Raw genomic sequence first — 14,771 nt, forward strand, 5'->3', positions numbered from 1 at the left:
CTGGGCACAGTTCCTGATTACACTGTGGAGTCTGTTCACACGGATCAATTTCCATTTCTGCTCTCCTGTCCCATGTCACTTGATCCCTATGGTAGGATCCTGGTGACAGGATCAAAGGCTCTGGGTCCCAGAGACGAAGTTACCTCTGTGTATGTTTTTTTGTTTGTTTTTGTGGGTTTTTTTTTTTTTTTTTTTTTCAGTTTTTGGCTGGGGCTGGGTTTGAACCTTGCCACCTCCAGCATATGGGGCTGGCACCCTACTCCGTTGAGCCACAGGCGCTGCCCTCTGTATAGTATGTTTTTTTAGGGCCTTAATGGTAAACGAGTGTATAAACTTGGTCTTCTAGTAACAGAAACCTTAGACCAGCGTGGCTGCTTTTTGTGACACATTTGTGCCATCTTGTTACAGTAGAGATTCCCATTATGTCTGTCCACTGCCTGTAGGGCTGAATTCTCAGCCCTAGGTCCAGCCCTCAGCACAGTGAAAAGGAGCAGTTCTTTCAAAATGTTGCATTCTAGAGTAGGCAGTATTTTTACTGGTGACAGAAATTCTCAAGGACCAAACTGGCACTAGGAAAGAAAATTGGCTGATGCCAGAGGACTTAAGCAGCATGGGGTTTTAGAAAATCATTCCCCTGTGAAGGAAAATAGGCTTTGAGGACTTTGGTGTTGCATTGGTTAAAAAACAGATTACTTTAAAGGGACTTTCTGGTTAACACCTTTGATTCTACAGACCACCTTGGGAGGTGCACTTTTGTTACACTCACAACGGGGCCAGCTCTCCATTCCCAGGGTAATGAGTTGCATTAAAGTTCTGTTGGAATGATACCAAATCAAAGTACAGTAATTAAATTGCACTCAGTGACATATCCATATGGAGATGTTTAGGATCAGAGGTATAAACCATTCATATTAACCCCCTGGGAGAAATTTCCTGGTGGACTCTGATTTTTCTTTTAATTGTAAACAGCCAGGCTTTGTGAATTACAAATTAAATAGCTTATTTTTGCCTAAGGGAACAGGAGACAACTTAGTTGTGCAGGCATTGCACTAAGGTTCTGAGTTTTGAGGATCTCTTCACACTTCTCTAGGGCTCAGTTTTCCTCGTTTATGAAATTCAAGGTTTGGGCCAGATGATCTACCTTTGGATAAGTCTTGGGGTGGGGTTGTCTTTGCTGCCATGACTCTTCTTAGAGCTGCCTTGCTTCTGTCTGTTCCTCTTAAGAATCAGGGTCCCCGTGGACAGTTGATCCTACAGGTAAATTTAAGTGACTTTAAGGCAGCTGCTTTGGTCTTAGGGGTCCTAAAACCAGCAGGAGCTCCCTACCATGGCTGTAACTGCATTCAGCATTTTACAAGGCCAGTCAGATTTGGCTAGAGTTACAGGAAGGGGCTGGCATTCTGGACATCAGGGGGCCAGTGGAGAGGTGCCTTTGTAGGCTGCAGTATTTAGTAGGCTCAGATGCCCCTTCCCGGTGTTCCAGAGGACCCTGTGTGTGGAGGCCTTTTTGGCAGAAGCGCATGGTGTTTAGTCTGGCATTGCCAGAGAGTAAGCAGGACTGCAGAGTAGTTGTTAAAAAAAAAAAAGGCAACCTACTATAATAAAGGATAATCATTGAGGATAGCCAGGAGCACCGTTCATAAGTCAAAATAACTGCCTTAAAAACGTTGAGAATGCTTTAAGTGCTTAAATTAAATAACAGGCTTGTGCTTAAATCCTCAATCGGAAATAATAAAATTCTCTTACACTGCCTATCTTAATGTTCTTTTTTGTTTTCTCTTTATTGCTCTCTGGACCATATCCCCTCCTATGTGTTATGTGTCCCCCACCCCACACCCCAGAGCGCCTTCTCCCACTCGCTTCCCCGTCTCCTTGCTTCCTGCGTTCAAGGCTGGGTCTTATTGACATGCAGTATCTTTATCTCCAAGCCCCCCACATGCTCCCAAGTGATTTCTCCAGGGCTTCTTCCCACCTCTCACTGCTCCCCTGCATGGTTGGCACCCTCCCTGCCTCTGTGTTCTCAGCCAATTCTGGGAGCCGAGTAGTGGAAATAGTAACCAAAGTATCTGTGGCTCAGTGAGTAGGGCGCCGGCCCCATATACCAAGGGTGGCGGGTTCAAACCCAGCCCCGGCCAAACTGCAACAACAAAAAAAATAGCCGGGCTCTGTGGCGGGCGCCTGTAGTCCCAGCTGCTCAGGAGGCTGAGGCAAGAGAATCGCGTAAGCCCAAGAGTTAGAGGTTGGTGTGAGCCGTGTGACGCCACGGCACTCTACCCGAGGGCAGTACAGTGAGACTCTGTCTCTACAAAAAAAAATAAATAAATAAATACAAATATGAAGTATCTGGTGTGTTACAGTGTGCCAGCATGGTTCTAAGCACTTGGCACTGTTAACTCATTAAATTAGCAGTCACCTGATTGTTGGGATACCAAGGACAATCCTATTTGAAAAACCAGCTGAACCCTTTGGAGCATCTGTGGCCAACTCCACTGGGCCAGGGACCCAGGGGAAGGGGCTGGAAAGGCCTTTGCCTTTTGGAAGGGCAGCAGCCTGACAGAGAACTCCATCACTTGCCAGGTGCCTCCTCCCGAGGCATGAGATTAATGAAGCACTTTGTAAAGGCTTCTGGAGAGTGTGGAAGAAAAGTGCTGTGCAAATACAAAGTATTGTTAGTTATGAGTGATGGATGGCACTGTATCACACCGTGGCAAATGTGCTGTCGGCTGGGCCCTTTGTGAAAGTAATCCAGTCTTAATGATTTGAGACCTCACCACTGCTCTTGACTACAAAATATTTGCAGAGAAATGGGGTGAGACCGCATGTTTTATGAGCGTTTTGGCAAATACAGATTAACAAAGTTAGAATTAGTGAGATTCTTTCTGTTTCATCTAACAGCAGTAATAGCATTCCGCATAATTATAAAGCGTGCTATTACTCATTTCTGCCTGTCTTCGTGCGATTGTGGCAGTGATGAGGGTAAAATCTCTCTGCTAAATACATTTGGCTGGCCCTGTTCCCCTCCATTTCCCAGGGGGAGCAAAAACTAAGTCAAGTTCTCATACATCCGATATGTGATAGCTTTGAAAGTTAACTATTTTCACATATGATTTTCTTTAAAAAGTAGACTTTATATCCTCTCTAAAAAACTGAATCAAATGGAAATGTAAACACAGTTGTACTTATTGAAAGTAAAATGGGAAATGGACCCCTTTGGTTTTCTTAGCAACTTAGAAATAATTCAGTTCTCTGTTACATTGATCAGTCAGACATGAGTTAAAGATATATTTCAAAGATTACAGGTAATAATTCTCCCTGAGTTATCTTCCAGCAGGAAGCTTTTCAGATTTTCTAGGGTGTTCTGTTGCTCCAGACAGAAGACTAGTTGTCTTTTATTATAATAACCGTGAAGTCACAGGTTTGCTGAGCATCGTCCTGGTATCAGCCAGTCACTGCCCTGAGATTGAAGGGTACAGGTAAGAGGTCTGCTTTTGCTCCCTACATAAGAACAAAGGACCCTTTAGTGACTGTTTTTTTCAGGTTTTATAGGACTGTTGTAGATTTCACCTCTGTTCTCTACCCCTGTTAGCATCACAGGGGCGTGCATGTCTGTTGGTGAATGCTTCCTCCTTCCCAACTTCAGAAATATTTTTTGTTCATACAGGGAATACTGACTTTTGGATAAAGTACTAGGTTAGTTATAGAGTGGTCTTTATCTCAGACAGCCTGCAGTCTCAGTGGCTAAACAGATCAAGGTCTGTTTCTCTCCCAGGTGGTCCCAGAGTCCCCCTGCAGTGTGACACGGCCATTTCAAGGAATGGCTGCTGCACTGGAGCACAGTGCAGGTCATCGTGCTGGGGGCTTGGTGGGGGGCCTGTGAGTGGCATGTGTTAGCATTAGTGTCCTAGGGCTGCTGTAGCAAATAACAAGAAACTTAGTGGTTTAAGACAATGCAGTTCTATTTGTCCATAGTTCTAGAGGGGAGAAGTTCAAACCGGGTCTAAAAATCAAGGTGTTGGTAGGGCTGGTTCCTTCTGGAGACTCCAGGGAAGAATTTGTTTGCCTTTTCTTATGTCTAGAGACTGCCCTGTTTTCTGTCTCCAAAGGCAACAGTGTGTGGTCGTGTCCTCATGTTGGACACTGTGATGGGGACACCGTGCTACTTTCCACAGTCACTTTTCCTCACACTGTTAGCCAGAACCCAGGTACATGGCCCTGATTTCCACTGCAGGGGAGGCTGGGAGTGGGATTGGCAAACACTCAAAATTTCCACTGCAGGGGAGGCTGGGAGTGGGATTGGCAAACACTCAAAATTTCCACTGCAGGGGAGGCTGGGAGTGGGATTGGCAAACACTCAAAATTTCCACTGCAGGGGAGGCTGGGAGTGGGATTGGCAAACACTCAACCAGTGCCCAGTGTCAGGTTCTCCAGAGCACCTACCTCCTGCAAGTGGGTCCAGAACTTTTGTAAATTGGCCTCCCTGCCCTCAAAGCTGCCCGTGAAGTTCCCCCAGCACTGCTCAACTTGGACGGCCCAGTTAGGTGTCCGGCAGGATGCCCCTCCTGGCGTCATCACCACATGGTTTATATTTGGGATCAAAGCCAGTTGTGGGATGGAGCACACCCTGCTATAAAAGACGGAAGTTGGCCTTACTACCTCTGAGTCACAGCTCCATGGCCTGGGGCTTAACACTGTCTCCAAACCTCACTTCCACCTCATGAGTGGGGCTGCCCCATGTAAGGTTAGGGCTATGCCCTCCTTTGCCATCTGTAGTTCTGTCAGGGCTGCAAGTCCAGGAACGGGTCAGGGCTCATTCTTCATCACAAGCCATTCCTTCCACACGATGTGCGCACACCTGAAAGCCAGGTTCATTTTGGAATCTTCGTAACTCATGGCCGTCCGTGTCAGGCCAGTCTCCACACAGAGCTCTCATTGCCTCTCACCCATTTATCCTCCCCCCGTCTTTACAGGGCACCCACTCCTTGTGTGAACTTTATAGGTGTGAGTCTGCTTGCCTAGAGATTCTCCTCTCTAGGCTCTGTGGAGCCGTGTCCCTAACTAAGATAGACCATGTTCCCTTGCCCTGCTCCCACCAGGAAGTTCTCCCCACCTGATCTCATGAACCCCGGTGGGGTCCAGTCCATTTTCCTTTCACTCACCTGCCACTTCATCACTCTACCTGAGATCTTCAGGTCAAATCCTTACCATCAGCACTGGTTTTTTGCTATTTTGTTTTCTTTTGTTCTTCCCAGCAGTACAATCCTTAGAACTTTCCATCTCTTCTTTAAGGGGGGGTGAGCTTCCCTTTGAATAACATTTGAATGGCTCTTCTCAGGCAGGGACAAGGGTGGCATGCACTTGCAAGCCCTACCCCAGTACCTGCAGTGAGTGCTTTGGGGACATTTGTGTGAATTAATAGCTTTTCCTAGCTCCCCTCTGGAGACCGCGTCCTGGTTCATGAGGCTCTTACAGTGTCCCCCTTCTCGCGGTAGAGTTTCCTAGCCTGCCACTGAGCATTAGAGCCAGCAACGCCCCCTCTCTGACAGCTGCAGGGTGGGGGCTGGGCCGGGGGCACGTGGTCATTCCTGTCCTAAGTGTCTGCTGACCGCTGAGGTCCAGCCTCAGGTGCAGCTTCCTGTGCGACCTGTACTGTGTGGACAGCTGCTCTGCTGCGCTTCCCTTCCACATTCACCATCTTCCCTGTCCAGGTGGAGGAGCAGCCAGACCCTGTCTCCTGGCCATTGGTTACTCTCAGAGGCCATGATCCTCTGTTTCCTAAAAGGATTCCAAGCACAGAAAGGCCTGCATGGGAATAAGGGTCAAGTCCAGCCCTGCTGCTTGCTCTCAGTGCTGTTTGTGACAACCAGCTTCCCCACTCTCTGTGCTTCAGGGTCTGCTCCCAAAGGCTGCCGTACCCAGGGAAGACATGTGCACTGTGGTCAGAGCAGTGCCTGGCACACAGTGAACTCACCAGGATTGGTGATTCTCTGAAAGCTTCCTTACTTAGCCAGTGATGCCGTGACCATAGACCTGGTGGTGGCTAGCACCACAGTGAGCAAACACTTAGGGTGTCTCCCTCACTCCTGAGGTCAGTGCTGGGTGAGGGGACAGCAAAGCACCAAGGCTCTGAAGACTACAGGGACCTCTTTAAGGGCTAAATCCTGATTTTAAAACCTGTTAATAAGATCAGCTAACGGTTGAGCACATCCCATGCGCCAGGCCCTCCCTGTTGGAGGTGTTTCACACGTGCTATCCTGGAGATGGAGGAACACCATCATGCTTTCTTCACAGATGGAGGAAATTGAGGCACAGAGAACCTCAGCAGCTTGGCTAGATGCACACATATGTGCACACGTTGACACACTCACGTGTCTGCACACACAAGCAGGGTTAGGATTTGAACCTAAGGGTCTGGCTCCAGGATCTGTGTTCTTAACCTCTGCATGGCTCTTCTACTAAGAGAAAGCTTCTTTAAATTTGGAGCTCCCATTTGAATAGCACAATAGAAATCTTGACGTTTCTGTCCCTCATGTCTCTGATTAAATTATTTCAATTCACAAATTCTGCAGATTTCTGCAAAAGTAATTCTGCCTTTGTAGTTTTACAAATGAAAAGTTCTAGAGACGGTGATACAACAATCACAAAAAGTATCTGCTATCCTACTTTTTGGCAGTATTGCAAGTTAAAATGAATCTGTCTCAGCCTTGAATTATTATTATTATTGCCATTTTTTATTGCTGCATTAATCACCAAACATACCGAGAGGGATTGATGAAGTTAATTGTTTTTAGAAACTAAATTAAATACAAGAACTAATGCCGGGTGACTGAGCCCTGACCCTGTGTACTCACCTCAGCAGAGGCGTGGACAGGCTGCTGAGACCTCCGGAAGACGTGGTCATTTTGAATGTCACCATGACAGTCATCTTCAGTTTTGTTTGTAATTAGTTGCACGGCTCTTTTTACCTTTAGTCAGTTTATAGAACACACCTGTAAGTTACAGTTTAAAAGTTTTATATTTATGCAAAAAATGTTTTTAAATTAAAAAACAAAAGTGTTATGTCTGCCAAGTTGAAGTGATAGAGATAATTTTTAAATGGACCTCTGCATTCATCTGTTAAAACTGCTGTAACAAAATACCACAGACTCGGTGGCTTCATAGCAGACATTTATTTTTTGTGGTTCTGGAGGCTAGAAGTCCAAGATCAGGGTGCTGTTGGGTCTGCTTTCTCCCAAGGCCTATCTCCTTGGCTTGCAGATGGCACCTTCTTGCTGTAGCCTCACATGTGGCCATTTCTTGTGCGTGCCTGTGCACACCTGTGGTGTCTTCCTCTTTGTATAAGGACACCAGTCTCACTGTTAGGGCCCTTCCCTAATGACCTCATTTAAAGGATCTGTCTCCCTATACAGTCACAATCTAAAGTTCTGGGGCTTAGAACTTCAACATATAAATTTTGTGTGGACATAGTTCAGCTCATCACAGCATCTTTGTTTTTTTTTTGTTTGTTTGTTTTGATTTTCTTTTTCTTTATGAGATAGAGTCTCATTCTGTTGTCTAGAGTGTCAGTTTATCTTACAGCAACCTCAAACTCCTGGATTCAAACAATCCTCTTGCCTCAGCCTCCTGAGTAGCTGGGACTACAATCACCCACTACAATGCCCAGCTAATTTTTCTATTTTTTAGTAGAGATGGGGGTCTTGCGCTTGCTCAGACTTGTCTCCAACTCTTGAGCTGAACTGATCCTCCCTCCCACCTCAGGCTCCTAGAGTGGTAGGATTACAGGCATGGGAAGCCACTAAGCACGGCCCCATCACAGCATCTTTAATCAATTTCTAATGGCCACGGAATAGATAGGGAAGGGAAATGAATTTAAAAATAAGTTCAGTGGGACAGTTCTTCTAGGCTCTTTCTTTGGTTAAAATACTCATAACTCCCAGATCTTATGTTTCAGAAGACCAGAAAATTATCTTAACATACTCAGAGTTTTATGTTACATCTCCATTTCTTATCGTGTGGGAGATTATATAGTCTGGGAAATCTTAGATTAAAAGAAGTTGCCTCCAAATGGTGGGGTTTTTCTTTCTCTTTCTTTTTTAAATTTGACCTCAAACTTAGGGAAATCCCTGGGGATGAAAAACAAAGACACAACTGAAATTCAGACAGTTACCCTGAGCCCTGAGCCCACGTGAGGGAGGGATTAACACCCGGGAGAGACCCCAGTATAAGTCTGAATTCTCAGAGGCCAAACCCTAAGGAAAGGGCAGCGGAGGAGGTGGGGCCATGTCAGCCAAGGCTCCAGATGGGAACAAAAGTTCCCTGGAGAATTTTTTTGTTTTTTTGAGAGTCTCACTCTGTCTTCCTGAGTAGAGTGCCGTGGTGTCACCATAACTGCCAGCAACCTCAAACTTTTGGGCTTGACAGAGCCTTTTGCCTCAGCCTCCTGAGTAGCTGGAACTATAGGTACCCACCACTATGCCTGCCTAGTTTTCTATTTTTAGTAGAACCGGGCTCTCTTGCTCAGGCTTGTTTCAGACTCCTGAACTCAAGCAATTTGCCTGCCTTTACAGCCGTGAGCTACCATGCCCGGCCAAGAATTTTTAAACACAGGCCTGTTTTACATTGAGTTGAGTTCAAATTTGTCCTGTTTGGTCTGACATTTCTATTCTGAAAAGGATTTCTGAACATTTATACCTCTGGTCTGGCAGAAACACTCGCAGCATCTCTCCATGGGGCTGCTGTCCGCACCACAGGCCCTGAGGGATCCTCCCTGGTGAAGCCAAGCTCACAATCCACACCCACCCAGCACAAGGGCAACGGACTGCAGACAAAAACAAGCAGCAAGATTAGGCTTCAGAAAACAAACTAATGGGACGTACAACTGTAGGACAAGTATGCTGAGAGTAGTTAAACAGGTAGAGGAGCTGAAAATGTTGGAAAAGAATCAGAATCCACCAAATGACGACCTGATGAATTTGAGACAGGAAAAAAGACAGGCCTGTAGAAATGAAAACAGAAATGATTAAAAGTCAGTTGATGGGATATAAAGCAGGTTTTTGAGAAGATCACTCTAGAGGATTCTATTTTCTTCTTTCCAAAGGAGAATCTCCCCTCTGTTGAAAAGAGGTGGGGGCAGCGGGGAGATTTTAGTTAGAACGCAGGCCAGCAGGTGCTCTATTGAAATGCAGGTCCCTGTCTTCCTTGCGCTCTCTGTCACCCTTCTTGAGTGAGCAGCTGCCAGAGTGCCACTGATCCTGAGCAGTAAGTGTCACTGTCTTCCTGAAGTCGGAGACTGGCAAAGTCTCCCAGGATAATCAAAAGCGAGGAAACATGATGTGGGTAAGCCCACTGCTGTTCCCATTCTCCTGTTCAGCAGCATCTTAAAGAAATTGTCTTGGGCTTTGGTGACTCAGCAGGGTCTACCCAAATTGGAAACAACAAAAGACATGGTGTGACAAGTTGCCTGTGCCGTGTGATGAAGCAGTCTCGTGGCAGGTGACTCAGCGTAGCGGTCCTGAGGAGGGTGAGGCTCGGTGAGGCTGCCCCAGGAGCCTGCGGTGATGACTGTGATGAAACCTTGCTCATCTGTGCCAGGGCTTGCCGAATACCTCCCAGGCCCCATTCCAGTGGCTCGGTCTTGGGAGGCTCATCCCCTTTCTGTAGATGAAGCTGTGAGTCTTTGAGAATCTGAGTGACTGGTCTGAGACCACAGAGTGGAGGATGTGGGGGAGCTGCAGACCCCAAAGCACACACTGCTGACCACCATGCAAGGCGGGCTTTCTGGGGGCACAGCCGACATTTACAAACTCAATTCTATGGAGCACTCTGGTCCTAAAGGAGGATAACCAGTATTTCTGTGGGAAAAAAAAAAAAACGCAGTCACACACATTTGGGAGAGAATGGGTGCTGTACGACCTCCTAAATCTTCACAATGCAGGTTAGCACGCTAAAGGCCAAGAAAATCTTTCTTGAGAAAATTTATTTAATTTTTCAACCTAGCATTTCTCTTATTAGCTCCTAAGATTCACCTTTCCCTCCCCATTGCCCTGCAGTAGTAACTTATCTATTAGGGAAACGCACACTAAATTGCAGGAAGACACAACTTCATGGGGTGGGGTTAATTAAAAAGATGGACGGCAACTGATATAGCAGCCGTGTGGAGAAGCTGGAGCCCTCCGACCTGGAGGGAATGTGAGCTTGTGCCCCAGTGTTGGAAACCAGTTCAGTAGTTCTTCAAAGGGTAAATGCAGAGTTCCTGTGTTCCAGCTCCACTCCTAGGTAGATACGGGAGGAAATGAAAACAGATGTCCACGCAAAAACGGGTCTGTAATTTGTTCGCAGCTGCATCGTCACAATAGCCAAAAAAGTGGAAACGACCCAAATGGTCACCAGCTCATGAATGGATAGATAAAATGTGGTGTATTTATGCAATGGAATATTACTCAGCAATAGAGGGAATGAAATAACATACGTGCTCCAACAGGGTGAACCCTGAACACATGCTAAGTGAAAGTCACCAAAGGCCACATATTTTACAATCCGACTTACATCAAGTGTGCAGAGTAGGCACATCCAGACAACTGGCTGCCAGGAGCTGGGGAAGGAGGGAATGGGAGATGCCTCTTCATGGGTGTGGGGTTTCTGTTTGGGGGGATAAAAATGTCCCAAAATGGATCATGGCGTTGGTTGTACAATTTGAGATACAGTCAAAGCCTTGAACTGTGCAGTTTAAATGGATTGATTGTACTGTGCATGAGTTAATGTGTCAATAAAGCTGCTTTTAAACAAATGAATTGATGGCTGGTGTGTTGACTCACCCCTGTAATCCTAACATTCTGGGAGGCCGAGGCTGGTGGATTGCCTCAGCTCATGAGTTGGAGACCAGCCTGAGCCAGAGTGAGACTTCATCTCTAAAAATATAGCTGGGCATTGTGGCCAGTGCCTGTAGTCCCAGCTACTTAGGAGGCTGAGCAAGGGAATCGCTTAAGCCCAAGAGTTTGAGGTTGGTGTGAGCTGTGACGGCACTCTACCGAGGGCAACAAAGTGAAACTGTCTCCAAAACAAAGGCTGAATTAGTATCTGCCAGCAGTTGGGTTTTACAGCAGTTTGGCCAAGGCTGCTGTAGGAGTCTTTGGTGCCACTTGCCTGGGCTCTATGAAGGCACCGTAACTGTCCATGTCACCCATTGCTTTGCCGTCCCATCCAAAGCATCCTTGGTATCTGAGAAAGTGAACATCACACAGGGCAGGGTTTGAGTGAGCAATCCCATGCACAGGACCCAAAGCAAGCAGCCCCTGCTCACGGTTTCTGCTCTGTTACTCTGGTGCTCTTACAAAACATGGAAAGGTGGCCAGAGAAGGGAACTAGAGCCTGGGAGTTTCTAAGTGGCTCTAGAATGAACGTGAAGAGCTGTATCGTGTTGAATCTCCCCCAAACACTAACCTTCCCTGGTTAATAACTGTCACCCCCAGATTCTCCAGACCAGCTTGTGGCCACTGGGCAGCGAAACCTCCCCCTCTAGTTCCCCTGTCCACAAGCGATTCCTGCTCTGTGTAATCATACTCCCCTTTGTTTTCATTCCAGTGAAAGCTGGTGGGATGCGGATTGTGCAGAAACACCCACACACGGGAGACGCCAAAGAGGAGAAAGACAAGGATGACCAAGAATGGGAAAGCCCCAGGTGGGACAATTCCAGTGACTCTTGAGCATGTTCCATAAACAGCATTATTCAGTTAAACATTAATGTTTGTTCTCTGTTCTGTGCTTCTGATAACCCCTGGGCCACGTGGAGCCCTCTGCTGTGTATTTTTCCTTTCCCAGTCAGCGAGGCGGTGGTTTTGTTCCCAGATGGGAGAAATAGAGCATCTGAAGCACCCTCTTCCCTCCCCAGGCCCTATGCCCAGGGCCAGCGCCCCTGTCCGTCTGCACAGTACAGTGCAAAAGTCATGTCCAGGTTGGCAGGTAGAGGCCTGCTCCACTGACCATGGCTGAGCCAGCGCGACTCCTGTCCTGGAAGCCACAGGCTGTGCGGGGCAGAAGCTGACTGGGCTCAGGTTGGAGCAGCTTCCGGTAGCCCCTTGGTTTCCGTCACTGGCCCTTTCCCACAGGCCAAACTGCCAGGGTGGAGGAAATAAGTGAATTCTTGTAACTACTGGGTTTTTGCACTTCAGGCTTACCATTCCAGAGAGGCATCTTAACATCTGTGGGTAGTTCAAAACTTGGGCTTCAATACTAACATCAGCTGGACTCTTGAGAACTGCCACATGAGTTGAATCTCTGGGGTGGGCCTGATTGTGCATCGGGGTGGAGAACTTTTGATTTAAAAAACATTTGCAAGAATCATAAGCATCTGGGCTCCCCTGGTTTATCAGGCAAATCTGCAGTCAGTGAAGCCAAGCCTTTATGAGTGACTAGGTGTCCTTACACGGTACCTCTGCCGCCCTGCCTTCTCGGGTCTTAGAGGTCTCCCTGCAATCTACCCCTCTCTGTTCAACACTTGTTTTCCTTTTTCTGAATTCAAGTTTGGTTCAAGGACCTTAATACAAATCCATTTCCTTCCTCCTTGTAATACACAAGTAGGGACCACAGACGTACGTATCTCAGAGTTTGTCCACGTAGAAGAAAGTAATCTCTGTGTGTTCTACTTATAACTTGTCTCCTAACAGTGCCTCAGCCAGAGGAGGAAAGAAAGTGTGGAAAGGGACAGAGGGAATGGAAAGAAACTAACCCTTGTTTCTGTGGAGTAGGCTCATGAGTTTATGTCACTTCATTCCAGCAGTCCTGATAGTAGGTGGCATTCTCCCCAACTTACACACAAGGAAATGGAGAACCACACAGGGTGTAAACTTGCCCATAATGTGCACTTGGCTGGTTAATGGAGCAGGAATTTAATACCCAGGTCTGATGGAATCCAGAGCAGCCCAGGCTTCTGGCAGAGTAACTGTACTCACAGAAGGGGTGCATGTGCTTGGGGACCCCACATGTCTGCTCATGTCTGTCTCCACCCCTAGGCATTTTCCATGAAAGTCTTGTATTATGTGGGTTATGGTACAGCCACTTACGGGAGGACAACAATTCGGTTGAGGTTTCTGAGTGATTATTCTCTGTCTTTAATCAGCAGCATGAAGGTTTGGTCCAAGTTCTGGTTTTATTCATTTATTTTTTCCAAGTTCTGGTTTGAAAAGAGGGTGATTTAAGGAAAATTCTAGAACTGTCTTTCTCACTGACTGTATTCACAAGCTCTGTCTGGAACATAACAATATCAGTAACTTTCCTACAGGTCCACAATCCTGTATTTCAAAGCCTTGGGGCTTAATTTAGTTTGGAATTCAAAAATTTTGGAGTTTTAGGAGGAGAATACAGACTTTAGAAAAATAACGCAATGCACATCCCATATAGCACCCTCTTGGGTCTCAGGCAACATTCTATAATCTGTATGCGTTCTTGAAACCAAGTGAAATACAGTTTTTAGATTTAGAGACTTGTGTCAGTTCATGTTAAATTTTACCTCCCTATGAATTATAAAAGCAAACTTTTGGTTTTCAGAACATTCTTGAGTTTGGAATTGAAGGTAAGAGCATGTGGCCCTATATTAATTTCCTCTAGGAAACCCGTGTGTCGCTACACTTCTTCCCAGCCAACTGTTTTCTGAAAAAGAAAGAGAGAAGACTAGAGAGAAAGCCTTGTCTAGAAAAAAAGAAAAATATCCTGGGAAGTTAATGAAATGCACGCCTTTCTGTGTGAGTTTAAGTGGAATAAGGTACAAATAGCTATTTCGCTGCCTAACACAGCATCAGTACAATGAGCAATGGCAATTTATTAGCATGTTTAGAAATAAGGGCAGAACAGTCCACTAGTTTTATTTCTATTGATTTTTTTTCATGAGATGAAATGCAACATTTCTAGAATATGAGCAATTTAAATAAATAAGGCAGAGGATAGAGGGCTGCAAGAGAAAAGATCGCGCACCCAGCATTTTAGACTATGGCATCTTATTCACCTTAAAGATATGTTCTCTGTCTCTATAGAACCAAATTTTTGAAGCAGGCTGACTACAGGGTACAATTTGCAAAATACATAAGCCAGATTTTTGTTGTTGTCACTGTTTCCTGCAGCCAAATTGCTGTAGTGTATTCCTAATGGACGTGCAGGCTCCTGTCCTCTTACTCCGGCCTGGCTCTTTACTCTGGGGATTAAACCACCTGACGTAGCATGTATAGACCAGGCGAGCCTGTGGGCAGTCTTAGCCTGTGCATGTAAGCGGCTAACTCAACTCCTTCTGGCCCTACGTGCATCAGGCCCAGCACCCAGTGCAGTAGTTTACTTCCACCACCATGTACTCCTCGTTTTTCTGATAGGCTGACTGACTAGACACACTTAAGAAAGACCATCAGGCCAGGCAGGTGTGGGGCTCACACCTGTTATCCCAGCACTTTGGGAGGCTGAGGTTAGGGGAATCTCTTGAGACTGGGAGTTCAAGTCTGGGAAACATAGCAAGACCTTGTCTCTACAAACAAAAGTAATAATAAATACATTTTAAAAGTAAAGTCATCTCTCTCTCTCTCAGAGTCTAGTGAGCCTGGCCTTGTTCTAAGTGCACTGTCTGGGTTTATTCATTTGGTCCTTGCAGCTACTCTATTTGTTAACATCCAAACCTCAGACTTAGGGGTTGGTTATTATCCCTGATCTCAATTACCACTCCTTCTTCAATAGTGCAAAGAGTTGGAGGCTTTTCCAAGGTCACCCAGTGGGTAAATGGCAGAGTCTACATTGCCTCT

General features: G+C 46.2%; 1 protein-coding gene across 1 annotated transcript in view; it reads left to right on the forward strand.

The window, feature by feature from the left end:
• DAP (death associated protein) overlaps nucleotides 1–14,771 on the forward strand; it is a 62,830-nt gene that overhangs the window by 862 nt on the left and 47,197 nt on the right. The window contains exon 2 of the mRNA XM_053592983.1: nucleotides 11,578–11,674. Within this exon, the coding sequence (XP_053448958.1) occupies nucleotides 11,578–11,674 (97 nt within the window). The remainder of the gene's footprint in view (nucleotides 1–11,577; nucleotides 11,675–14,771) is intronic.

The sequence above is a fragment of the Nycticebus coucang genome, chromosome 1 (assembly GCF_027406575.1).
Source record: "Nycticebus coucang isolate mNycCou1 chromosome 1, mNycCou1.pri, whole genome shotgun sequence".
NCBI classification, from domain to species: Eukaryota; Metazoa; Chordata; class Mammalia; order Primates; family Lorisidae; genus Nycticebus; species Nycticebus coucang.